Source organism: Apus apus, chromosome W, assembly GCF_020740795.1.
Source record: "Apus apus isolate bApuApu2 chromosome W, bApuApu2.pri.cur, whole genome shotgun sequence".
NCBI lineage: Eukaryota > Metazoa > Chordata > Aves > Apodiformes > Apodidae > Apus > Apus apus.
In genome coordinates, this window is record NC_067311.1 from 7,506,143 (window position 1) to 7,533,923 (window position 27,781).

Consider the following 27,781-nt stretch of genomic DNA (forward strand, 5'->3'; position numbering starts at 1 on the left):
GCTCTGAGGCAGTGTGATGCAGTCAACTTGCCAAGCCTCCCCAAACCTGTACTTTGACCACCTCCCCTCATACCACAAAGGTTTCAATCGTCTTGCCTGTTTAATTGCAGCACACGTCTCACAGTCGTGGATCACCTGCGCAATAGTGCTCATGGTTAGATCCACCCCTCGATCACGAGCCCATTTGTATGTTGCGTCTCTGCCCTGATGACCTAAAGCATCATGGGCCCATCGAGCTAGAAAGAGCTCACCCTTGAGTTCCCAGTCTAAGTCTACTTGGAACACTTGAGCAGCCTCATCTGCTCGTTGGTTGTGTTGATGTTCCTCAGTGGCTCGACTCAGAGGTACGTGTGCATCCACATGACGTACTTTCACCACCAATTTCTCTATCCGAGCTGCAATGTCCTTCCAGAGGTCAGCAACCCAAATAGGTTTACCCTTTTGCTGCCAGTTGTTTTGCTGCCACTGCTTTAGCCAACCCCACAAGGCATTTGCTGCCATCCACGAGTCAGTGTAGAGACAGAGTCTTGGCCACCCCTCTTGCTCAGCAATATCCAAGGCCAGCTGAATGGCTTTGACCTCTGCAAACTGACTCGATTCACCTTCTCCTTCAGCTACTTGAGCAACCAGTCCTGTAGGACTCCACACGACAGCTTTCCACTTCCGGTGGTTCCCTACAAGACGACAGGAGCCATCGGTGAAAAGGGCAAACTGTTTCTCAGTCTCTGGTAGATGATCATATGGTGGAGCTTCTTGAGCTCGTTTCACCACTTCTTGTGGTGGCATTCCAAAGTGGGTGCCTTCTGGCCAGTTTGTAATTGCTTCCACAATACCTGGACGATTAGGTTTCCCTATTCGAGCTCGCTGGGTGATTAAAGCAGTCCATTTACTCCAAGTCACATCAGTGGCATGATGAATAGGAGAGATGTTATTCTGGAACATGAATCTTAGCACTGGTAATCAGGGCGCCAGGAGAAGCTGCGCTTCAGTGCCGATCACTTCTGAAGCAGCTCTAACTCCTTCGTATGCTGCAAGTATCTCCTTCTCAGTTGTTGTGTAGTTGGCCTCGGAACCTCTGTAGCTCCAGCTCCAGAATCCCAGGGGTCGACCTCGAGTTTCCCCTGGTGCTTTCTGCCAGAGGCTCCAGTTGGGACCATTGTGTCCAGCTGCAGTGTAGAGCACATTCTTGATGTCTGGCCCCGTTCGAACTGGTCCAAGGGCCATTGCCTGCACAATCTCTTTTTGATTCTGCTCAAAAGCTTTCTGTTGGTCAGGACCCCATTTAAAGTCACTCTTCTTTTGGGTCACCTCATAGAGAGGTTTCACAATTTCACTGTAACATGGAATATGCATTTTCCAGAAACCAACAGTCCCTAAAAAGGTTTGAGTGTCCTTTTTAGTAGATGGCTGGACTACAGATGTTATCTTATTAATCACATCCATTGGGATCTGGCGACGACCATCTTGCCACTTGATTCCCAGGAACTGGATCTCTCGCGAAGGTCCCTTGACCTTACTTCTTTTCACAGCAAAACCAGCATCCAGAAGAATTTGGATGATCTTTTTACCTTTCTCAAAAACTTCTTCTGATGTGTCACCCCACACAATGATGTCATCAATGTACTGCAGGTGTTCTGGAGCTCCACCCTTCTCCAGTGCAGCATGAATCAATCCATGGCAAATGGTTGAGCTGTGTTTCCACCCCTGGGGCAGTCGATTCCAGGTGTATTGGACTCCCCTCCAGGTGAAAGCAAACTGTGGCCTGCACTCTGGTACTATAGGAATAGAGAAGAATGCATGTGCAATGTCAATAGTGGCATACCACCTAGCTGCTTTCGACTCCAGCTCATACTGAAGTTCTAGCATGTCTGGTACAGCAGCACTGAGCGGTGGTGTCACTTCATTCAGGCCACGATAGTCCACTGTTAGCCTCCACTCGCCATCAGGCTTTCGCACTGGCCAGATGGGACTGTTGAAGGGTGAGTGAGTCCTGCTGATCACACCTTGACTTTCCAATTGCTGGATCAACTTATGAATGGGGACCACCGAATCTCTGTTGGTGCGATACTCCCGTCTATGCACCGTTGAAGTGGCAACTGGCACCTGTTGATCCTCAACCTTCAGCAACCCCACTACAGAAGGGTCATCTGAAAGGCCAGACAAAGTACGCAGCTGTTCAGTATCCTCAATCTCTACAGCTGCTATACCAAAAGCCCATCGGTACCCTTTTGGGTCACGGAAGTATCCTTTCTTAAGATAATCTATGCCAAGGATGCATGGAGCATCTGGGCCAGTCACTATAGGGTGCATCTGCCACTCCTCACCAGTAAGGCTCACATCAGCCTCCACAACAGTCAGCTGTTGAAAGCCTCCTGTCACTCCAGAGATAGTGACGGAGTCTGTTCCCTCATGATTCGACGGCACCAGTGTGCACCGTGCACCCGTGTCCACCAAAGCTCTATGTCTTTGTGGTTCTGATGTGTCAGGCCATCTAACCCACACAGTCCAATAAACTCGGTTATCCCTCTCCTCCTCCTGGCCGGAGGCAGGGCATCTCTAAGGCTGAGCATTAGAACTCGATGAACCATCCTGATTATTGACCGATGCAACCTTCCTCTTGGAAGAACCATCTCCTGGGTTTGTTCTATTTAGTAGCTCTTGCACACGCAACTGGAGAATATCAGTGGGTTTCTTATCCCAGACTCTCATGTCCTCTTTAAAATGATTTTTCAAGAGAGACCACAGGTGGCGTCGCAGTGAGTCCTGTCTTCCTCGCTGCTGTCTCGTAGCAGGACGTCTCTTATTAATGACTGCAACACATGGCCCGTCGTCTCTAGGGAGAATCTGGGGTTTATTTCCCCATCCATTTGGCATCCTATTCTTTCTGTCAGTCACATTTTCAATGGCTGAGGTTTGGAACTGAAGGGAATCAGAGATGATGTCTCCATACTGTCGTGCTTTGAAAGCCACCTCACGCACAGCTGGTCTTGCGCCTTCATTAAAGCATCCCATGAAGGAGAATATATGGGCATGTGCTGCTGGTACAGCCTGAGCAAATCTCCGGAACATCGGTGTGTCACACTCAACATCATCAGGATTTGTAAGTCCATCTTTATCATAGATAACTTCTCTCACAGCTATCTCTCTCAAGTATGTGATGGCTTTCTCAAGAGTGGGTGTTCTAATCCGGCGCCATTCAATGTCACCCTTGTGGGGGTATCTCTCTCTCACAGCTGAAAGGAGTCGGTCCCACAGGGTGGTAGTTCCCACCTTATTACTAAGTGCTCTGTCAATACCAGCATCTCTGGCCAGGGATCCCAACTGCTTGGCTTCTCTTTCGTCCACGTTGTGGGTTTCAGCACCACTATCAAAGCATCGGAGCAACCATGGAAGAATTCCCTCACCCTCAATGCGGGTAAAGTCCTTTCTCATGAGGCGCAGTTCTTTCATAGAGTGAGGATAGAAAAGGTTGTCGTCGTCATCGTCGTCGTCGTCATCTGATTGAGGAGGGCCTGCTGTCACTTTATCCGTTTGAGAGTGGCCTGGTTTTTTATCTGTCTGAGAGGCACCCGCTCCATCAACTGTATTAGAATTCTCTTCTTCTTCCTCACCCTCACCTTCTGCTGCTTTAAGGAACTCTGGACATCTCAGACGGGAGCGGGTGAAAAGGATGGAGCTCTTTGCCTTTGCCTTGCTCCTGGTCACAGGATCAACTAGCCTGATTTGCGATGGATCAGACTCTATCTCTGTAGGAGCAGTGGTTTTTGTAGCAGTAGGAGTGGTGGTATTGGCAGCAGTGGTGTTGGCAGCAGCAGTGGCAGCAACATTGCCTGTGGGGGAATGGCAGTGAGCAGAGCAGCATCTGGCCCTACGCATCCACATTATATTATAAACATTCAGCAAAAACATCCCTACTGTGACAATGCTATTCAGATCAAAAGCTGGGAGATTCAACTTGAAAGAAAACAGAGGTTTAAAGATGGACCATCTAGAACTTGTACTGTGGCTGTACATATACAGTGCCCCCATAAAGAACAGTATCATAGTCCCTAAAATGACCAAGCCAGTGATTATACGGTTGATGATGGCTACAGTTCTATCAATAAACCACAAAACGATCACAAGAGCAGCCACAAAAAGCAGAATGCTCTCGGCTGCATACCACATGTACAGCTGCAGGCTTGATAGAAAATCTAGTAGATTCATGGCATCAAATGTCTGTTCAGTTTTCATTCCATCAAGAAATTCAGCAAAATTGCTCGCCATTGTTACGTGAGGGATTTCTCCCATCAGAGATGGAATTAGTAATCTGGGCTTAAAAATTCGAGCCCCACGTTGGGCGCCAATGAATTGTTGTCAACGTTTGACTCAGTTTGACAACAATGCTCTCAATCCCCTCCCCCTCCTACCCAGGTAGGAAAGGAGAGAGAGAAAAAAAAAAAAGAGAGACTTGTCTAGATTGAAAACTGAACCGTGCAACTTTATTTAGAATACTAATACGTGATATTAGAGTGTATATATATATATATATATAGTGATTATACAAAGGTGTGGTAGAAGCCTCTCGCCTCCCCCCACCCCCAGCAACTCCCACAGCACTTCCCTCAGACGAGACAATTCCGAGGAATCCCGAAGCTGCTCCTGGAGAAAAGCAGAGAGTTACGAGGGTCAGGAGGGCTTGAGGTCGATGGGTCGACGATGATGGGCAGATGGTGTTTTCCCAGACGCCGGCCACGAACAAAAGGAAGAGAAAAAGAGAGAAGAAGGAAGGCAGATAGAGAGGCGAAGCGAAGCGGCGAGAGAGCGAAGCAGGAAGGAAGGAAGTTTTCTTCTGTCATCTCCGACCTTCCCCCGAGCCTACGTAGATATATGGGATGGAATATCTCTGGCCAGTTTTGTTGTTTTTCTAACCCAGCCTCCCACGGGGGCGATCACAGATCCCCCCGCAGTGTCTGAGCCGGCAGAGCAAAGGCACGACCTTGAGGGCCCGGCAATTATAAAAACATTCCAGTGTCTTATCAACCTAGCAGAACACGCAGTTGCTAGTTGAAGAAAGCTCACTGAAAAGAAAAAAAGGAATCAGCAAAAGAAAAACTGGCTTTATCCTGGCTCAAACCAGGACCATGGTGATCTCAACATCCAAAGGATAGTAAAGATCTTTAAAAATTCTCAAACAATGTTATATATAGCCTGGTGGAGATGGGAAAGATGTGTAAGGATATGTCCTCCAGAAGTCGGCTCCTTGAGGAGAAAAGGCAAAAAGTGTAATTATTAATAGTCTCCAGGAGATGGCACCCGAAGTACAGAGATAAGCAGAGTGCCTACGATAACGGTCAAGTGGCAGGGTGTCACAGGTTGACGGAGGTATCCTCCCTCTTTATTCAGCACTGGTGAGACTATACCTGGAGTCCTGTGTCCAGACTATACCTGGAGTCCTGTGTCCAGTTCTGGGCTCCCCAGTAAACGAGAGCCATGGATACACTGGAGAGAGTTCAAAGAAAGGCCACAAGGATGGTTTTAAGGGAGTGAAGCATCTCTTCTGTGAGGAAAGGCTGAGAGTGCTGGAAGTCTTTAGCCTGGAGAAGAGAAGGCTCAGGGGACATCTTTTCAATGTGTAGAAATATCTGAAGGGGGGGCTGCAAAGAGGACAGAGCCAGACTCTTTTCGGTAGTGCCCAGTGAGAATAAAAAGGGCAATGAGCACAAAGTGAAATCCAGGAGGTTCTGTCTGAATGTCAGGAAACACTTTTTTACTGTGATGGTGACTGAGCACTGGAACAGGTTGCCCAGAGAGACTGTGGAGTCTCCCTCCCTGGAGGTATTCAAAAGCAATCTGGACATGGTCCTGGGCAACTGGCTCTTGGTGGCTCTGCTTGAGCAGGGGGGTTTGACTAGATTACCTCCAGAGGACCCTTTCATCCTCAATAATTCTGTGATTCTGTGAATCAAGTGCTCAAATGTCTTTTTAACAAGTATTGTAAAGGCAATATTTCTATAAAAATGTTTCTTCTGGTTTCCTCTCTTGGTCAAGCACTCATGCTGAAATAAACATCTATGCTAGGGCTTTCAGAAATTTTCTCAATGAGACATTGTATGACAAACTAACATACCTGGTCTAGCAAAACTTTCCAGTGTAAAAATATCCTTACTATTGAGTTGTGCTTCTAATTATAAGTGCCACAAACTTTGCTTAATGTGATCTTTCATCTTTTTCCTTATGTGTTTTTAGTCCTCCTGTTCGCCATCAGAGAGCAAGAAGGGATTGTCTTTCTCGACACAATTCTTTTAGCCAAGGTGAAAACTACCACCATCGCTCCTATGGACAGCAGCAAGCAATAGAAGAGCCCCAAGCTTTTAACCCTCCAAATATATCCCATCGTATGTTGCACCCAGCTGCTCACCCACCACAGCAGAACACAGTGATGGTTGACATTCATGATCAGGTAAGAGTGTGTTGAGAACATGGATGCAAATGTCTTAAACTCTGTGTATTCCTCTCTAAACAGAGCAAATGAGTGAACTCTCCTTGACAAATTAGTTGGCAATGGAGGTCACACAACAATAATTCCTATTAGTCCTCTTGTAGAGTGGTTTTTTTCTCTTTTTTTTTCTTCTGAGTAGTATCAGTGTATAGAGAGCTGCAGCATTCAGCAGAAATAAAAATTCTATACTCTAATAGAGAAGAGTGAAAGTCAACAGCCTGTCAGCGTGTATTGGCACAGTTCTGAAGATCTCTGCACCCCACCTTTGAAATATGACTCTTCTGCTTCTGAAGTTAATTTAGTCTAAGATAAGCTGTAGTAATAATGTATATACTTCATTGCATAGGAAGTATCTCTCCTTTGCTTAAAGTGCTTTACATAGTTTAAATATATACTTTAAAAATAGAATTCACAATACATATAATTGCCTACATAACAGCAAAACTCATAATCTTATAACTAAATTATTCATTCTAACCTTAAATGGCGTGAAAAAATGAGATTTGCAATTAGCCCAGAAAAAAAATTAGGTCTTCCTTGAGACAGGAAGAGGAGTAGGATTCCATAACAGAGGCTCTTAAAAGTAAATTGTCCTCTTGATATAGACTTTTCTTGTTCAAATCAGTAGACTGCAGCCCAAGTGTGTTTGTTGTTATGCAGTTACATTCATTAACTGAGAACAGAGCTGGTCATTCTAGTGCAGTTTACAGGGGGGTTTCCTGAACCAGAGGAACCTAAGGAGAGACCCGACAGGAGCCCACAGCTATGAGGCCTGGGCAGGGCTAGGAGCAACGGTGGGATATTTAAACATGTTGTAATCAAAACTAACACTCAGTTGCCAAGGTGAGCAGCTCAGGTACCATCACAATCTACAGTGAAGCGCTCTAACATGGTGTATGGGGGGTTGTTCCTGAACCAGGGAAACCTCAAGGGGAGCAAAGAGACTCACCAGGAGCCTGCAGCTCATGAGACAGTGGCTGACAAGACCTGGGCGGGGTCAGGAACAACAGTGGCCAAGCCCCTCCCACACGTATAAAAGAAGCTCCTAGGGAGCACTAGCTACCAGAGCAGGCAAACAGGGCGTGGCATCTCATCAAGGGTGTGGCGTGGCAGTTAGCATGACAATTCACACAGAAGGGTGTGCAGGAAGGGCGCTGTAACTCTGCCAGCTCTACCAGGGAGAAATGGCATCTACCCAGCAGAAGGCCATGGATTCACTAAACTCTGCACTCACCACGACTGACACAGCTTCCCAGACAGAGTTCTGATGGGTACATGCTGCCATCTAGCTGTTGAGTTGCAGGGTGTGCTCTGCTCTTATGCGAGTACTGGATGGCAGTTGTGAGTACACCTGTGAGAGGTGTGCCCAGGTAAAGGAACTCCTCAGCCTAGTGACAGAGCTCCAGAAGGAAGTGAGTAGATTGTTATAAATTGCGGCCCAGTAATTGACAGGAACCAGTCCAATTAATCAAATTAGTTTATTAAGCAAGCGGCAGCAAGCAAAACAGCACTGGGTGGCCGGGGAGTCTTTGCTCCGCCAACGGCGCGTGCCCACTTCCCGAAAGTAGCTGATTACATACTCTTCTGGTTCCGGTATATGTGTCATTCCTGGTATATTCTGTGTCTGAGCGACGTGTTGCTAGGAGGTCGGTCTTATCCCGCCTCCTGGTGGTCGTGAGGCTGAAGGCTCCTCATCTTCATCGGTGTCCTATGGGTGACCCTTTACAGCTTATCGCACAACTTAGCTCTTCCCTTTGAAGTGTTAAAGCACACCAGATGCCTGTGATTTAGGTATGTGAAGTGTCAAAACATTGTAATTTTTCACCAGCCTTTAAGAAAGCCTGATTTGATTAACAAACAGGATTTTATTAATTACATAGATTGAGGAGTATCAAGGAGTCTGAGAGAGACTACTGGAATTGCATCCTACCTTCTCTGGGACAGGCCTTTCAGGCAGACAGGATGCATGGTAGGGAGGATTATCTATCCTCTCTCCACCAGCTGAACACGGTGACTTAAGGAATAGGGGGTAATGGCAACAAGTTCCTGCCTAGCACAGCAGGTGTGTCTCCTCTTTGACTACCCCACCTTCCTAGGTGCCCTTGCATAATGTGTACAAGGCTCTACAAGGGGAACTGAACAATAATGAGGATGATGGTTTATCCAGGTTGGTGGTATGGCCAAGGTTAAGTCAGCCTATGCTCTGCATCAAAACCACTTCCATAAAGAAAAAAAGATGGTTTATTGTCATAGCAGACTCTCTTCTGAGAGGAAAAGAAAGCTCAGTTTGCTGATCGGACCTACTACTTAGGAAAGCCTACTGTGTCCCTGGGGCCCAGGTTAAAGATGTTACAAGAAAACTTTCTACCCTGATACAGTCCTCAGATTATTATTGATTATTGATTTTTCATGTAAACAGTGATGAAGTTTCAATAAGAAGTCTGAAGGTGATCAAGAGACTTCAGGGCCTTGGCATGACTAGTTAAGGGATCAGGAGTACAAGTGCTGTTTTCCTTTATACTTCCAGTTGCAGGGAATGATGGAAGAAACAAGCAGACCCAGCTGATCAATACTTGACTCTGTAACTGGTGTCATTGACAGAATTTTGGGGATTTTGATCATGGGTTGGTCTACACAACACCAGGCCTGCTGGCAACAGATGGGGTAAACCTGTCTCAAAGGGGCAAAAGGATTTTTGCGCAGAAGTTAGCAGGGCTCATTGAAAGAGCTTTAAATTAGATTTGAAGGGGAGAGGGAAAAAAAACCCAACAGGCTCACTAGAAATAAGCCTCAGGGCGGCACAGTGTGTTGCTGAGGTCCTTCAGTCTGCCATCTCAGTGGGAGTAGGGGATGGAGATTGACACAGCAGCAAAGATGCATGGGTTATTGATGTATTATAAATCACAGAAGCACCTGAAAACAGTCACACAGGAATTAGAGCTTCTCTCCAAAAAAAGGTTGCTGGATCAATAGCCCAAGTTAAGTGCATCTACACTAATGCATGCAGCATGGACAACAAACAAGAGGAGTCGGAAGCTGTTGTGCAGCAGGAAAACGATGACGTAGTTGCAATCACAGAAACATGGTGGGATGACACAGCTAGGGTGCTGCAATGGATGACTATAAACTCTTCAGAAGGGATAGGCAAGGAAGGAGAGACGGTGGGGTAGCTCTGTATGTTAGGGAATGTTTTGACTGTCTAGAGCTTGACAATGGTGATGAAAGGGTCTAGTGTTTATGGGCAAGTATCAGGAGAAAGGTCAACAAGGCAGCTATCATGGTGGGAGTCTGTTATAGACTGCTCAACCAGGATGAAGAGGCAGATGCAATATTCTATAAGCATCTGGGAGAAGTCTCACAATTGCTAGCCCTTGTTCTAGTGCAGGACTTCAACTTACCAGTTGTCTGCTGGAAATACAGTACAGCAGAGAGGAAACAGTCTCAGAGGTTCCTGAGGTGTGTGGAAGATAAGATAGTTTTCAGTTTTCAGAGACATAAGGAATGTGGTTAGCCGAACTGCTATCTTGGACTTACGGAGGGAAGACTTTGGCCTGTTTAGGGGCCTGGTTGACAGAGACCCTTGGGAGGAAGTACTGAAGGCCAAAGGAGTCCAGGAAGGCTGGACATTCTTCAAGAAGGAAATCTTGAAGGCACAGGAGCAGGCTGTTCCCATGTGCCAAAATATGAGCCAGCAGGGAAGAAGACAGGCCTGGCTGAACAGAGAGTTTTGGCCGGAACTGAGGAAAAAAAAGAAAGAGTTTATGACCTTTGGAAGAAGGGACAGGCAACTCGGGGACTACAAGGATGTTATGAGGTTATGCAGGGAGGAAACGAGAAGGGCCAAAGCCCACCTAGAACTTAGTCAGACTACTGCTGTAAAAGACAGTAAAAAATGTTTCTATAAATACATTAGCAACAAAATGAGGATTAAGGTGAATCTCCATCCTTTATTGGATGTGGGGGGTCAAAGGCTGAGGAAAAGGCTGAGGTACTTAATGCCTTCTTTGACTCAGTCTTTAGTAGTAAGACCAATCATTCTTGGGGTACCCAGCCCCCTGAACTGGAAGACAGGGGTGTGGAGCAGAATTAAATCCCCATAATCCAAGGGGAAGTGGACAGCAACATGCTACATGACTTAGACACACACAAGTCTGTGGGGCCAGATAGGATCCACCCAAGGGTACTGAGTGAGCTGTCAGAAGAGCTCACCAAGCCAATGTCACGGTCCGAACCCGGTTTTGGGTCAAAGCCGCCTTATCTCAGTGCACAATCGCCCTGTTTGTTTATCAGGATTTTCTGACACCAAATGATATATTCAGGATCGCCTTCTTAATTATTTTGGTGGGTCGGTCCCTGGCTTGGGGCCGGCTTGCTTCCACCGGATATATAACCGATTGATAAGCTCCTCTCGGAAGCACACACACACACAGAGATTATGTGTTTAAAATACCACTTTACTGTAAAAGTTTTCAAAGTGTGTGTGTGGGGAAAACTGGATATGTAAATTTACCCGGTCGGCAAAGAGAAAGAAAAAAATACTACTATAGTTTGGGGTAGAGGCAGAGAGCCCAAAGCCTTTCCCGTATAGGGTCGACGAGGTGCGTGTAAGGGGCCAATTACACACACGCGTTAGAGGTGAAAGGTTTGAATGGTGATGTTATGCTCACGTCCTCCTGGAGCCAGGGGGAGGGATGAGGCGAGTTGTGGCAGCGGTGGCCGATACAGCGTAGGTGGCACCAGCGGCAGGGGCAGCGAGGCTGCAGCAGCTGCTTTCTTCATCCTTCTGCTGCCTCTGGCTGGTAGCCAAGCTACCATTTGCCTGGGCACACATGGGACTGTTCCTTTTTAGAGTTTGGGCACGGCACAAGTGGTAGGGCCACTCACCGCTATCGCCCTTAAGAGCTTTCTTCCGAGGATCTCAGGAGCGCTGGAGAGGCGAGGAGTCTGACAAGCTGTTTTCCTCACTTTTCCCGCCGTTTGGGGGGTCCACCCCTCTCAGAAAATTCCATCCCTTTTCCCGCCGTTTCGGGGGGGGGGTCTGTCTCTCTCTCGGAAAATTCCATTCTCTGCATTGTTGTTGTTGTTCTCCGGGACTTGCACAATCAAGATTTTATATAACTTATAGTTCTATCTACCTGATATGGCCATCTGCATTTAGCATTAAATAACAAGGTATAACTTCCAACATTAACCATTACATAACAGAACATAACTACAAACATTTAACAAACATTGCAGCTTAACACCCAGCCACATACATTCACATTTGATCAGCAAATTAAATTCCTGATTCACCTATAACAAATTCCCCCCTTTTCTTTTTATACTCTTAATTTGCTTATCAAATCTTAAAACAGCTTCCTTGGCGGCTCCAAAAAAAAAAAAAAAAAAATTCTTTACTTCAGTTAGTTTGTAATGTTACTGTCACAACACTTTCAGCTGTATAGTTTCGATGTGGTTTCAGATTGGGGCGTGGTACAATTCTTTTGTGTCCGATTAGTCCTTAAAAACTTATCCCTGTGTGGAGGAGTCCAGGAGAAAGCAACGGTAACACATTCCCAATATCAACAATAATATTGATTGGGACTATTGCAATACCCTTTTCCTGGACATAGATAATGGGGGATCTGGTGCAAACATGGTTGTATGTGTACCAAGTCACAGTGAGGCAACGAAGCCGGGAGGGCCTGCTGTAATATTTCGTCTAATTATATGAGAATCCTTCCATCTCGCAAGGATCCATTCATAAGGTTGATGAGGATTACTTCCCTGTATGCCAATCATCCAAACGAAAATAAGCCAAACTCTTGTTTCACATTCAAATTTTGTTTTACCTCTTATCACCATGGGAGCGAACACAGCTCTTCTCATCAGGCCCAGCATTATGAACCTCCACACTTCTACCCCTCTGCCTCCTTTGTCTACTCCTTTGCAGGGAGCAACAAGGTATACTTTCTTCTCGGCAGCAGTGGTATTCTTCAGGAGTTCCTGGCGCCTTGTTGTTATGATTTCTTTCCCTGCTCGGCTCCTTATAGTGGCATTTAAGGGGTTCCCTTAAATTTATTGCAATTCCTGGTACTCCAGGCCTCTCTCAACTTCCCCATTCCACTCCTCCTCAGTAATGTCTTGAAAGTTTGCAAATATTACTTGCTTTCCACAAAACTGCTTAATAATTCTGGTAGATTTTACTCCTTTAATATGATGAACTAGAGTGATTAGAAAGTACCTCAAGGCAGCCAACTCAAAATGGTCTCTTTTTTTCTAACACATATTGCCCCTGTCCCCCGTGGTTCTCATCAGGCTGACCATTAGATTTTGTCCACTGTTTGTCTAATATTCGTTGCCAAGACTGAAATATTGTGTAATTTCTGAATTTCTGATCACACTGTTGGCAAAGGTATGAGCGTTGCAAAACTACCCCATTTTACCCATAGGATCCCTTTACAATTCCTACATAAAATTTTTACCCAAAATGTACAGCTTTTATCCCCACAACGACAAACAGTCCTTAAAGCTATGTAAAGAAACTGTTTCCTAGCCCACAACATAGGAGAACAAATATTAAAACACACTTTCAAGTAGATGATAAAACTTAATGCTTCATCATCAGAAAGCTACCTGGCTTTTAAGTATATAACAAAAGGTTATTCCAAATGACATTATGACTGAAAGAAAATCAAGGCCAATAATCACAGAACTTCGAGTCAGTCTCTTTTCTTGCTATTTGTTAAGTTCATTATTTAAACACAAGGTTGTTTTCTTAATTTAAGATCCATACTTATACAATGGCTCAAATTAAGGCAAAATCCAGCTGGCTGAAATGTTCAATGAAATGTCTCTGTTGCTCTTTATTGGTTCAGAGTACTACTGACAAAAGTGACATAGTCCATTAAAGAGGAGATTTAAACACAGATGTCTTCAGTGCTGCTCCTTTCCATTAATGGTGATTCATAAACTAAATGTAGTGCAAGGCTTCGGACTCCAGAAGCCTTTCAAGAAACTCAGCATTAATCAGAGAGGGTTTGAGGCTTTAAGCAGAAACTGCTAAAGCCACAGTGTGGTTTTACAGCAAGTCTTTACATTCTAGAGAAAGAATACTGTCCACCCATTGGGAAACAGATAAAAACAGAAATTATCTTAAAACAAAGAAACCTTTTGGAAGACTTAATCAAAAAGACAATGGCTGAAACTTAACAGATAGACATTAAAAGACAGCTCTTCAGAATCCAACTCAACATGCCAACTGGAGACTCCTAATTTAAAGGCATTGCCTCTGGTCGTGTTGCTATAATGATACTTCTGTAAATGACATTCTGGGCTCTCAAGTACTCTGCTTTTATGTAATTTGGGATAATATTCTAGCATCCCATTTCAGTTTTAATGTGAAATGTTTGAGGCTTTTTGGGACTGCAACTTAAGCATAGAACAGACACCTTTGTAAAGTCAAATGTTCTTAAGTGGAATAAATAATAGGGAAATCACATAATTCTTCCATGTATACTAAAGTTAATGCATAAAAGACTCAATCATATTACACAGGAAAATGCACAATTTTAGGAAGTCAAAGACCAATGAATTGAATGGAAAGTAAGTCCAGCTACACCCCAAAACGTTTTAAACTTACAAATTTAGTATTTCACAATGTCATGTAGCAAGAGGTGCAAAACAATAGGTCAGATAACAGCCTCAGGCCATGCTTTGGCTTCTCTTGAGGCAAAAACAAAGTGTGAATGAGGCAGCTGCTTAGATACTGTGAAGCAAGCCGCTTCAGATTACGACTATAGCACCATACAGTGCTCCTTTGGAAATGAAAACACCAGATTGTTTTCTTCATAATTTGTAATTGAAATTATATTCTTTAAGAAATTAAAAGTAGAAGCTCAAAATCCCAAACATATTAACTTTTACTGCTTTGCTTTAACATTTCTCCAATGAAAATACTATTTAATTTTTGTATAGTTCTACTACCTATTTTCTTAAATACTTGGTTTGTATTTTATTTCTAAAGCACTAAACATTTTTAACATTCTTCTGCTTGCAGACAGTGTTCTGTGACAAACTATTTCAGAGGCAGTTGAAACAAAAATTCGGAGCTTCCAAACCCCATTGCTTTCTAACACTCCTCACCGAAGTGGGAGGCTAGGTGCGGCTGGGTAAGGATTCCGAGATCAAGACCCAGTAACAACAAACAAGCTGTTATTGAGCAGGCATTCTTTATTGCAGCGCTGGGCAGCACTGGGGAATTCTCCACCATGAGTGCTCCCACAAGTTAGTGAAACACCCCAACTAATATACACCAAAAACATGCACATTCAGTTCCATGTCAATGAGTTCCCAGAATTCTTCTACATAGTCATTTTATTTCCTGGAATTGGCTATCTTTGTAATTATGCAGGCTCGAGGGTCTCCTGTGGGGGTCTTTGTTGATTCTAGTCCTTTATCTTTGTCCTGGTCTCTCGTCCTGGTCCTGTCTCCAGTCTCCTGCTGGTAGATTGCCCAGGTGGGTCAGAATCAACATGTGGGTTGTCTGTAGGCGCCACAGGGTCTTAGAAGACAACGTTATCACAACCTACAGGATGCTTGGCATAGTTGACTGATAGTTTCACAAAGCACCTTGTTTTTGTTAGAAACAGATAATGTGTATTAAACTATCAATAAACTAGAAGTTTTGTAACACCCCGATACTGTGGTTGGAAAAGGGAAGTACTAACAGAAAAACACCCATGCGAAACTGCCAAGCTTTGCACAATGTATGCTTTGCCGCTGTTAAATATGTACTAAGCAAAATGTTATAAGCGTTGCACAATGTATGCTTTGCCGCCGATAAGTATGTATTAAGCAAAATGTTATATAAACCATACCATATATGGGATTACCAGGAGGCAGAAAATGCAGAGTACCACACTAAAGAAAATGCAGAGTACAACATTAAAGAAAATGCAGAGTACAACATTAAAGAAAATGCAGAGTACAACACTAAAGGAAAGCAGAAGTACAAGAATACGGAAGAAGAAGAGTATAAAAGACTAGTGATTTGTTTTAAGCGTGTGGCAGTGGTGGAGCGCAGACTCCCCTGTCACCCAGCGCTGCTTTTGCTCGCTTTCTACTTGCTATGAATCAATAAAACCCTGAATATTACTCAGTCAATTTAACGAGTAATTTTTAACAAATTGGTGCCGTGACTCGGATGGGAAATTAGTGCTCTACCATCCCCTGGGGAGGCGCCCCGAGTGTTTCTCGGCCCCCGGGGTCAGTGGACCACTTTCGCCCACTTCGACGAACCTAAATTCTAGAAAGCGAGCAATTGAGACCGGAAACGATCCCTTAATCTTTGGTACACTAAAGTCCGGACGAAGACGCAGGATTGCGTAAGTATAAAAAGGTGTTCCGTTCGGGTGGGGTCGGGATTCCTGGAATATAACGACTGAGAGGTTCGACATACTGAACCAAGTGAGTGTGGACCCTTTAGTACTACGTTTCCCAACTCCCGCGAGGGACTGGGCTAGGAACGAGGGGAGCGAGAGTGAGTGTGTGTGACGATATTCCAGAAGATGGGGGCAGAAGGAAGCAAGCTTTTAAACCCCATGGGGAAGGTCCCCAAGGATACCCCTCTTTCATTCATGTTAGATAACTGGAGGTATTTTCCTGGAACAGCAGGGAAAACTAAAGAAAAGATGATAGAATATTGTACTAAGAAATGGGGAGGGAAGAAAATAAAGAAAGGAGTTACCTGGCCTGTTTATGGGTCGGATGAAGATTGGGTAAAACAACAATTGAATTCCTGGGTGAATGGTAAGAATCCATTTAATCCAGAGGAGAGTGCATATGCAGCAATTTGGGTAGAAAAGCCTCAGACCTTCTTATTTTCTTTAAAAGAAAAGAAGGAGAGAGAAGAAAAAGAGGAGGAACTTTTATTAAATCTACCCCCATATGTTCCTCCGGCACCGGCACCAGTACCACCACCACCTCCAGTAGTGCCAGATGCGCCTAATATTGCAGATCATATAACCCCTCTAGCTAGGAGGAAAACCAGGAGTCAAAGAGATCAGGCTCAAGTGTATCCCCTAAGGGAGGTTCCTATGGGAGGACCCCAACCTGGAATAGGATATGTATCTGTTCCCCTAAATTCGGGAGATTTAAGGGAATTTAAGAGGACTGAAATGGGGAATTTATTAGATGACCCATTGGGTGTAGCCGAAAGGTTAGATCAGTTTTTGGGACCCAGCTTATACACATGGACAGAAATGAGCTCTATATTAAGTCAGCTGTTTACCGCTGAAGAAAGAGACATGATTAGACGGGCAGGAATGAGACTATGGGATGCCCGACATGCCCAAGGGCCACAAGCCGACATCAAATGGCCTCTCCAGAACCCAAATTGGGACAATCAAAATCCGGAGCACAGAGTCCATATGGGGGATTTAAGAACTATAGTCATCCAAGGCATTCGGGAAGCAGTACCCCGTGAACAGAACATTAGCAAAGCCTTTAACGAAAGACAGAAAAAAGATGAAAGTCCCACCAAATGGTTAGAAAGGTTGAGGAAAGCTCTGCAGCTGTATTCTGGAGCAGACCCACACAGCCCTTTGGGACAGGCTGTATTAAAAACTCATTTTGTGGCTAAATCTTGGGAGGATATTAGAAAAAAAGCTTGAAAAATTGGAAGATTGGCAGGATAGAGGTTTGGATGAGCTGTTGAGAGAAGCTCAGAAAGTATATGTAAGGAGAGAGGAAGAGAGTACTAAACGGCAGGTAAAGATGATGGTTGTGGCAGTTAGAGAAGATAGGAGAGGACGTCCAGGGGGATTAAGGGATAAAAAAGGGCGGCCAGAGAATGTAGAACGAAAAGAACAGGGAAGTTGTTTTTACTGTGGCAAGAAGGGACATATTAAGAGGAACTGCCGAGAGCGAATTTGAGATGAGGAACTGATAAAGGCAGAATAGGATAGTCAGGGGCTCTATATTATAGGGGATCGGAGTCACCAAGAGCCCTTGATAAAATTAAAGATAGGTCCCCTAAGACAAGAGTTCACCTTTTTAGTAGACACAGGGGCAGAACGATCAACAATTAGGAACCTACCGGAAGGATGCAAACTTTCTGATGAAAAAGTTCAAGTTATTGGAGCAAAAGGAGAACCTTTTAAGGTAAATAAAATTAAAGATGTAGTATTTGAATCAGTGAACTCTTGTTGGTTCCCGAAGCAGATTTTAATTTACTTGGACGGGATCTGATAGTAGAATTACAATTAGAGATTAAAGTGAAAAGGAAAAAGTTAGAGAAGAAAGCATAAAATTGCTTAACTTTTTAGCATTAAAAGGGTTACGAGTGTCAGAAGAAAAACTTCAATTTGTAGAAGGAAGAGTTAAATATTTAGGCCATTATTTAATTAAAGGACAAAAAATAATAGACCCAGAGCGAATTAAAGGAATATTGGAATTGACAATGCCTAGAAGTAAAAGACAAATAAGGCAGGTTTTAGGTTTGTTTGGCTATTGCAGGCAATGGATAGAGAATTATAGTGCAAAAGTAAAATTTTTATATGAACAATTAACCAAAAACAATGTGCCGAAATGGACTTTACAGGATAGAAAGAACTTTGAGAATTTAAAGAAGGATTTGAGTCAAGCACCAGTCCTTAGTTTACCAGATGTGAAAAGACCTTTTCAATTATTTGTAAATACGGACGGAGGAACAGCCTTTGGAGTTTTGACCCAGGAATGGGCAGGGAAAAGGAAGCCAGTGGCATATTTATCGAAATTATTAGACCCTGTAAGCAGAGGATGGCCAACATGCATACAAATTATTGTAGCAGCAGCATCATTATTGGAAGAAGCAAACCGCATCACTTTCCATGGGGAAATAGTTTTATATGCACCTCATAACATTAGAGGGGTATTGCAGCAAAAGGCAGAAAAATGGCTTACAGATAGTCGATTATTAAAATATGAGGGAATTTTAATTGAATCGCCTAAATTGTTACTTAGGACTGTAGGGGCAACTAACCCGGCTGAATTTTTATATCAGGGAGAGAATAACATGGAAACACTACATGATTGCTTACAAACAATAGAATGCCAAAGTAAAATAAGGCCCGATTTAGAAGAAGAAGAATTGGAAAAAGGGGATATCTTGTTTGTAGATGGGTCATCTAGAATAGTAGAAGGGAAACGGCTTTCTGGGTATGCTATTGTTAAATTGGAAAATGGAGAATTCAAAGTTATGAATTCAGGACCTTTAAATGTTAGCTGGTCAGCCCAGGCATGTGAGTTATATGCTCTTTGGAAAGCTTTAGAGTTATTAAAAGGAAAAATAGGCACAATATACACCGATTCAAAATATGCATATGGGATAGTACATACATTTGGAAAAATTTGGGAAGAACGAGGTTTTATAAATTCACAAGGAAAAGGTTTAGTTCATGAAGAACTTGTAAGAAGAGTTTTGAAGTCTTTACGAGGTCCACTTGAAATAGCAGTAGTTCATGTTAAAGATCATCAAAGAGGCACGAACTACAGAATCAGGGGAAATAATGTAGCTGATGAAGAAGCCAGAAGAGTTGCTGGTAATTCTACCACCCTTTTAATGGTAAAAGAGACCCCAGACGCTTTAAATGAAGAAAACTTTAGCTTTAGTAAAAAGGAAAAAGAGAAATTGTGTCTTATGGGAGCCAAAGAACAGAATAGAAAACAAGTGTTACCTGATGGCAGAGAAGTTTTACCCCAAGGAATGGCCAGAAAAATAATGACAAAAATACATCAAAAAACTCATTGGGGAACTCAAGCTTTAGTTGATCATTTCAAACAATTATACTCTTGTATTGGGGTATACAACGTGGCAAAGACAATAACACAAGCTTGTGAAACGTGTCAAAAAGTAAATCGAAACAGAAGTAGGCAAAGACAACTGGGAGGGCAACCCCCAGCAATCAGGCCTTTTTCAAACATACAAATTGACTTTACTGAACTTCCCAAGGTAGGGAGATACAGATATGTAGAGGCCTTTCCCACGGGAAGAACCACTGCCAACCAGGTAACAAAAGTGCTGCTCGAACACATAATACCTCGATATGGTGTGATTGAAGTTATAGACTCCGATCGCGGGCCACATTTTACCTTAAAAATTATAAAAGAATTATCGGAATGTTTAGGAATAAGATGGGACTACCATACGCCATGGCATCCACAGAGCTCAGGGAGAGTCGAGAGACTGAATGGGGAAATTAAAACAGTGTTAACCAAATTGATGATTGAAACGAAATTATCTTGGTTAAGATGCTTACCTATGGCATTATTAATTTTGAGAACTAGACCTAGATCTGATTTGGGAATTTCTGCGTATGAAATGGTATATGGTATGCCCTATAATATTGAAAAAAACCACAAGAAAATGTTTTGGTACAAGACCAAACCTTAGAAGTATATATTTCACAATTGTCAAAACATAGGGAAGAATTATGGAAGAGAGGGTTGATAGTACAAAGACCTCCATTGGACTTGAAAATACATAATATAAAACCTGGGGATTGGATCCTAATCCGGGTATGGAAAGAAGAGACTTTGAAACCTAAATGGGAAGGACCTTTTCTTGTTTTGCTTACCACAGAAACTGCTGTAAGAACAACGGAGCGTGGTTGGACTCATGCAAGCCGAATAAAAGGACCTGTGTCCACACCTCAGTGGAAGGTCATCAGCCCTCCAGGAGAAACCAAACTGATACTAAAGCAATAAGCTCCGAATGATTTGGACTTGGTTTGAGAACTTACCTTTTTATGTATAGTGTATTTTAGGAATCATAATAGCATTAGTGATATCGTTAATTGTATATTATTTGTGAAAAAATTGTTAAATGTGGAAGAGGAATTTGTTTCCATGTATAAGAACCAATCATATATGTTTATAGAAAGGGTGTCAAAAGTAGTGGGGATTTATGGCCATTTTTAAGTAAAAGGAAAAGTATCCACTTCTTTTGTGATATTTTTGAAGGGAATGGTACGATCCCCGAATATTCTCCTGAAGAATACACCTGCTGTCGAGAAGATGATAATCCCCGTGGCTCGAAGCAACCGAGTCGACGGGCGAGACAGAGGAGTACAAAAATGTGGAGAACAGAATTTAAGATGGGATCACACCAAGCGCCCCGAAAGGAGTGGTAATGTAGCAAATAATTGGCCAGGCCTCCGCTCTTTTGGACTTACCCTAGCCATATTGACGTTATACTTTAACAGTGTACATGGAAACCCTCATCAACCATTATGGAATTAAGAAACCACACTGATCCACAAAATAGGTCAGAAATAGCGATAACGCCATATAAAAACTTTCAAGACCCCTTGTGGGAAATAATGCAAGCGTCTTATTTAGCATTGAACAACACCAAGCCAAATTTAACTAAAGAATGCTGGTTATGTTTTAATGTTAGACCACCTTACTTTGAAGCAGTAGGACAATCAGATAAAATTAAATGGTCAAACGGAACCAATCCCTCAGAATGTCCTTGGAGTGAGGACAAGCAGGACACCCAGGGAATGACTTTACAGAAACCTACAAGTGGGCAATACCGGCTACAGGAGCAAAATGGGTGTGCTCAGATATTGGGGTGACAACGTGTTAATGTATCTCAATTTTGTGTTCAGGTAATAATCATTCCACGTTTAATGTACCATTCAATGGAAGATGTTATGCATCATTTTGAGAAAGGCCTCAGTAGACAAAAAAGAGAGCCAATTACTGCAATTTCCTTAGCTACTTTGCTAATTGCAGGAGGTGTGGGAGCTGGAACGGGTATAGCCTCAATTATTAAGAGTGAACAAATGCAGGCATTACAAATAGCAGTAAATGAAGATCTAATTAGAATAGAACAATCAATTAATCAATTGTCAACCTCGGTCAAGTCTCTTTCTGAAGTGGCCTTGCAAAATAGAAGAGGTTTAGATCTGTTATTCCTCAAGGAAGGAGGATTGTGTGTAGCCCTCCAAGAAGAATGTTGCACATTCATAGATTATACTGGAGTAGTCCAAGATTCAATGGCAGAACTTCGAAAAAGACTAGACCAACGTAAAAAAGATCTAGAGACCGGTACAACATGGTATGAAAATTGGTTTAGTGCAAAACCATGGCTAACTACTCTTTTGTCTGCTCTGGCTGGACCATTGATACTAGTTTTATTAGGATTAATATTTGGACCATGTATTATAAAATATGTGTTACAATTTGTAAAAGAAAGATTTGATATTACTAAATTAATGATTTTGACTTCTAGAGCTGAATATCAACAAGTGCCACAAAAAAGTACCAGAAGCATATTGTACCTGTGGTACTGATAAAGATGCATATCTCGAATGTAATTGTAAACAACCTTGTGGATGTGATTGGAGATGTGAAGCTTGTGGAAGATTTGTAGAAGCAGAAGAGATAGTTTAATAACATAGGATAAAAAGAAAAAGGGGGGAATTGTTAGAAACAGATAATGTGTATTAAACTATCAATAAACTAGAAGTTTTGTAACACCCCGATACTGTGGTTGGAAAAGGGAAGTACTAACAGAAAAACACCCATGCGAAACTGCCAAGCTTTGCACAATGTATGCTTTGCCGCTGTTAAATATGTACTAAGCAAAATGTTATAAGCGTTGCACAATGTATGCTTTGCCGCCGATAAGTATGTATTAAGCAAAATGTTATATAAACCATACCATATATGGGATTACCAGGAGGCAGAAAATGCAGAGTACCACACTAAAGAAAATGCAGAGTACAACATTAAAGAAAATGCAGAGTACAACACTAAAGGAAAGCAGAAGTACAAGAATACGGAAGAAGAAGAGTATAAAAGACTAGTGATTTGTTTTAAGCGTGTGGCAGTGGTGGAGCGCAGACTCCCCTGTCACCCAGCGCTGCTTTTGCTCGCTTTCTACTTGCTATGAATCAATAAAACCCTGAATATTACTCAGTCAATTTAACGAGTAATTTTTAACAGTTTTAAAAGCAACCCTTAGTATAGTAGATTCATTATTTCAGTAAACTTTTATTAGGCTATATTTCTATTGAATTTACTAACGAATATCCTATGATGTATCACACCCCACACTACCATACAAAAATGCACCATTTTCTTTTTACTCCTTCCTTTCCCAGAGGGCTAATCTTCCCAATGTTTTATCATTAGCCCTAAAGGACTATCTGGAGGGATAGCTCGCACCCCTCCCTTGAAACTGATCTTCTTATCAGTTCTACTTGACTTCTGTCCCATCCCCCACGACTGATCTTCTTATCGGGTATCTACTTATCAGTACTAATCTTCTTATCAGTTCTACTTGACTTCTGTCCCGCCCCATTCCCGGGACGCCCTATTTTTCTATCGGTCCCCTCCGCGGACCGATCTTCCGAAAAGTGCCTTCTCTCGCACACCAATCGCTTCCCCTCATTCGTGGCTCACGCCCTCGCGGGCAATGAGAACCACACTACTAGAAGGTCTGCACTCGCTTCGCCCTGATAGGACGTCTCAGTCACTCGCACTCCTGGGATCCCATACTCCCCGACCAGACGGATTCCACTTACCGCTGTGTACTCTTCCCTGAGTCTTTGTCTGGATCTTTGTGCACAAAAATTACGGGGAACTGCAGTATCTGATCTTTTAATTCTTTGCTCACCTATCTCGCGGTTCGGAATACAGGATTTGGCTCGACCGCTCCAGACCCCGGGACCGTCAGAAGACGGGGGCGCCCTCCCGGGGGTGGGAACTCCGGCCAAAGTGCCTGTATCCGAGTCACGGCACCAAATTGTAATCGGCAATAACCAGCCAGAAAAAGACTTTAGAATTTAAGTGATTTATTTGAGGTAAGTGAGCAAACAGTGCTGGGCGGCCGAGTTCCAGCGCTGGGCGGCCGGAGAGTCTGTGCTCTGCCAACGGCGCGCATGCGGCTCTGCGCAGGGGTCCCTTTTATACAGTTCTTTTTCCCGCCGTTTGGGGGGTCCACCCCTCTCAGAAAATTCCATCCTTGTCCCGCCGTTTCGGAGGGGGGGAGGGGGGGTCTGTCTCTCTCTCTCGGAAAATTCCATTCTCTGCGTTGTTGTTGTTGTTCTCTGGGACTTGCACAGTCAATCAAGATGTTATATAACTTATATTTCTATCTACCTGATATGGCCGTCTGCATTTAGCATTAAATAACAAGGTATAACTTCCAACATTAACCATTACATAACAGAACATAACTACAAACATTTAACAAACATTGCAGCTTAACACCCAGCCACATACATTCACATTTGATCAGCAAATTAAATTCCTGATTCACCTATAACATCCTCACTGGAGCCAGTTGGTAGCCAGTCACAAGTGGTGCTTCCCAGGGCTCAGTATTGGGGCCCATTTTCTTTAATATCTGCATCAATGATCTGGATGAGGGGATCAAGTGCACCCTCACTAAGTTTGCACATGGCATCAAGTTGGACGGGAGTGTTAAGAAATACTAGTTGTTTAATTTAAACTGGTAAGTTTTAAATAGAATTAATTGCTCAGAGTCAATAATCCAGCATTAGCATGAGTAGCTAGATTTGCTGAAGCCTTAGGCCATAAGGTTTTACCTAGATATGCCTCTGAGTGGGATAATTTTCTTCCTAGTGGCTGGTATAGTGCTGTGTTTTGGATTTGGTATGGAAATAATGTTGCTAATACACTGATGTTTTAGTTGTAAGTAATGTTTATCCTAAGTCTAGAACTTTTTTGTTTCCCATGCTCTGCCAGAGAGCAGGTGCACAAGAAGCACAAACTGGAAGATAAGGAGGCTGCAACTGTCAGCAGAAGCTGCAACTCAAAAAGATAAACGCAGTTAATAGCCTGCCTGGAATCAGAGAAAGAATCCAATATGGTGTTACAAGATCCCAAACCAGAAATCACTATTGGACTAAAAAGGCATGTGAAGAACACATGAAGAGCATGTGTGATGGGTGCATAGATTGATAAATGTCCAGGGCTTTCTTTGTTGGGGTCTGTCTCCAGAGGCACCCAGCTCAAGCTGTTTTTTCACTGTACCATCTGAATACATTATTTTTAATATAAGATTTGATACCTGATACTCTGTTCCAGGAAAGCTAGGGTCAAGCATGAAAGAAGAGAAAGCACCTAAGAGTGAGTGTGTGTGTGAGCAAGGAGCTGAAAGGGGCACCTGTCGGCTCAGTGTAGTTGCCCGCTGCAAAGGGACTCTGATCCTAGCAGTTAAAGTCTCAAGTGCTACGTGTGTGACTCCTTAAATGGTGTGTGAATGCTCTGGCAGCAGCTTCTTCCTTAACAGGAGTGTTGATCTGCTTGAGGGATGAAAGGTATTACAGAGGGATCTGGATAAGCTGGATCTATGGGCCTAGAACAATTGTATGAGTTTCAATAAGGCTAAGTGCAGGGTCCTGCACTTAGGTCACAACAACCCCATGCAACAATACAGGCTTGGGGAAGAGTGGCTGGAAAGCTGCCTGGTGGAAAAGGACCTGGGGGTATTGGTGAACAGCTGGCTGAATATGAGCAGGCAGTGTGCCCAGGTGGACATCAAGGCCAACAGCATCCTGGCTTGTATCAGAAATAGTGTGGCCAGCAGGACTAGGGAAGTGATTGTCCCCCTCTACTTGGCACTGGTGACACTGCACCTCTAATACTGTGTTCAGTTTTGGGCCCTTCACTGCAGAAAAGACATTGAGGTGCTGGAGTGAGTTCAGAGAAGGGCATCAAAGCTAGTGAAAGGTCTAGAGAACAAGTCTTATGAGGAGCAGCTGAGGGAACTGAGGTTGTTTAGTCTGGAGAAAAGGAGGCTCAGTGGAGACCTTATTGCTCTCTACAACTACCTGGAAGGAGGTTGTGGCGAGGTGGGTGATGGTCTCTTTTCCCAAGTAACAAGTGATAGAACAAGAGGAAACAGCCTGAAGTTGCACCAGGGGAGGTTTAAATTGGATATTAGGAAAAATGCCTTCACCAAAAGGGTTATCAAGCATTGGAACAGGCTGCCCAGAGAAATGGTTTAGTCAGCATCCCTGGAGGTATTTAAAAGATATATAGATGTGGCTCTTAGGGACATGGTTTAGTGATGGACTTGGCAGTGTTAGGTCTAGGGTTGGTCTCAGTGGTCTTAAATGTCTTTTCCAACCTAAATTATTCTATTATACTATATCCAGGTTGCAAACTGCCAAGCTAAAATGTAATTCTTACAGCACAGCTTATAAAGTGACTTGCATTCAGTACAGCAGCAGATCACCAATGTTATCTTCTGTGCGGAGTGCTGCTCAATAAGGAAGTATCTTCACCCAAAGGAGAGTGAATGGGTTAAAGCTAATAGTCTTTCTGGCCATGTCACAGCCTTCACTTGTGTCTAAACAGCTGAATTACTAAAGTATCTCAAAATGAAAATACAAATTTGTGTTTGCCCTTTGGTAATCAGACTTACAGCGTCATCTTGAGAAATTATTGTTCTATGATGCTGTCACTACCTTCCAAGCACCATCCACAGCCAGGTGTTAGTGTTTTTCAGTTACTATGGGTCTTCCATGATACTGCTTTGCACAGACTACTCTAGAGAGGCGACCACTTCATCTTTTTTTCTTTCTGTGCTGGTTTGGCAAATTTTTTGGTAGTGGGAGTGGGGTCCCACAGGTGGCTCCTGTAAGAAGCTGAAGAGCTCCCCCAGCTCCAAAACCAGCTAGCCAAGGAGCAATTAGAGAGAATAGATGTGCCTCTGCGAATAACATACAAAAGAACTGATATAAGACCTGAGCAGAGCAAGCAAAGGTAGAAGAGCTGTGCTGGTGAGGTGAAAGGTAATGCAGGGGTGAAGATCCCATGGTTGGTGAGGAAGAAGGGGAAGAAGGTGCCTTAGCAGAAGTTTCCCTGCAACCTATGGCAAGATGGCAGCTGTCCCCCTGCATTCATGGAGGAATATGGTGGAACATTCCCTGAAGGCATCAGGAGGGGTGAACTTGGCCAGTGGACTTGGATTATGCAGCTGTGGAAGACCCCAGCGCCAGGGGAGGTGACTGTTCCTGAAGCAGCCTGTGACTCTGTGGGACAACAGATGTGCCTCTGCGAATAACATACAAAACATAAGGGTTCAAAAACAGAACAAGGGGGGGGTTCGAGCAGTTAACCCCTCCCCCTTAGGCTTTACTTGATACCTGTTGAAACCCCCCCACACGGGTAGCACGCACTTCCGCTCAAAAAGGGAACGAGGACACTGAGTGAGGGGTTTATAGGTGCTGATATTTTATGAACAAAACAGAGGTGTACAAATATGTAACTATAATACAAGCCACTTGTAGGGTGCAAAGGATAGGAAGAGGATTGTTATGATAAAGGGAGGTGATTTAGCGTGCGTTGCAGTTCCCCCCCGTTGGGGTCGCCGTTGTGCATGTGAGAATGGAGAATTAACTCTATAGAGATAGGAAAGCAGGAAAGATTTGTGGATGGGGTTCTTAACACTCCTGACGCATTGAAGGTAGCAGAAGTGACGGCTCCTAGGCTGTAGGGCAACAGGCACGCACCACGTGTGCGGCAGCGCTCGAGCTCGGGCGCTCCACGGCTCCACCCCCGGCTTTCTCAGCATGACAGCTCCTTCGGGGCAGCGGTTCCTGGCGCGCGGTCGGCTGGGCTCGGTGCTGTGCTGTCCTGTTTGGCTGGCCAGAGGCGGGGCTCCTACGCTGTGCTACTCCCGGCTCGGCTCCGGTTGCACTCGGCGGCTTCTCCTTTCTTCTTTGGAAGCAGGTAAGGGTCTCGACCCTCTGTTCTTAAAAGAACAGTTAGATTTCAGCCTTTATTTATCCCCTCGGATCCCACGAAGATCTGGCAGACTGCAGCAGACTAGCATGCCTATAGGCTACCAGGGATTTCCGGTCTCATTTCAACAAAGGGAGAAGCCGCCCCCCGTGCTGTCCGGTGATTTCTCTTTAGGTTACAGTGACCCAGTGGCACAGTTTCAGGTGCCGCAATGCATTATCTCATCTGCATGCCAGCCTTGGTTCAGCCAATCTTGAGTCCCGGGGCAGAACAGACCACACACAGGCAGGCAAGTAGACCTCTCCTGCAAAGAAGCCAGTGCCTCAGATCTTGAATGGTGCCTGATGCCACAGGCACCGTGCAAGAGCAGTGTCTATATGGTGAAATAGTTTTATGAGAGACATATTTTTTGTGGTAAGGGGCATAACCCTTACAGAAGCCCATGCTGGAGAAGGGAGGGGTGGGGGTAACGTATGTAAGCACTGCTCTTTGTGTTGTCTGTGTCCTGTGTGCATTTGATTAGTGTTAAATGAAATTATTATTTTTTCCCCA

The 27,781-nt window shown here is 43.8% G+C and overlaps 1 protein-coding gene across 1 annotated transcript in view; it reads left to right on the forward strand.

The window, feature by feature from the left end:
• The window catches only part of LOC127395151 (E3 ubiquitin-protein ligase RNF38-like), a 237,959-nt gene that overhangs the window by 138,290 nt on the left and 71,888 nt on the right, over nt 1-27,781 (forward strand). Inside the window, exon 4 of the mRNA XM_051641619.1 lies at nt 6,229-6,442. Coding sequence (XP_051497579.1) covers nt 6,229-6,442 — 214 coding nt within the window. The remainder of the gene's footprint in view (nt 1-6,228; nt 6,443-27,781) is intronic.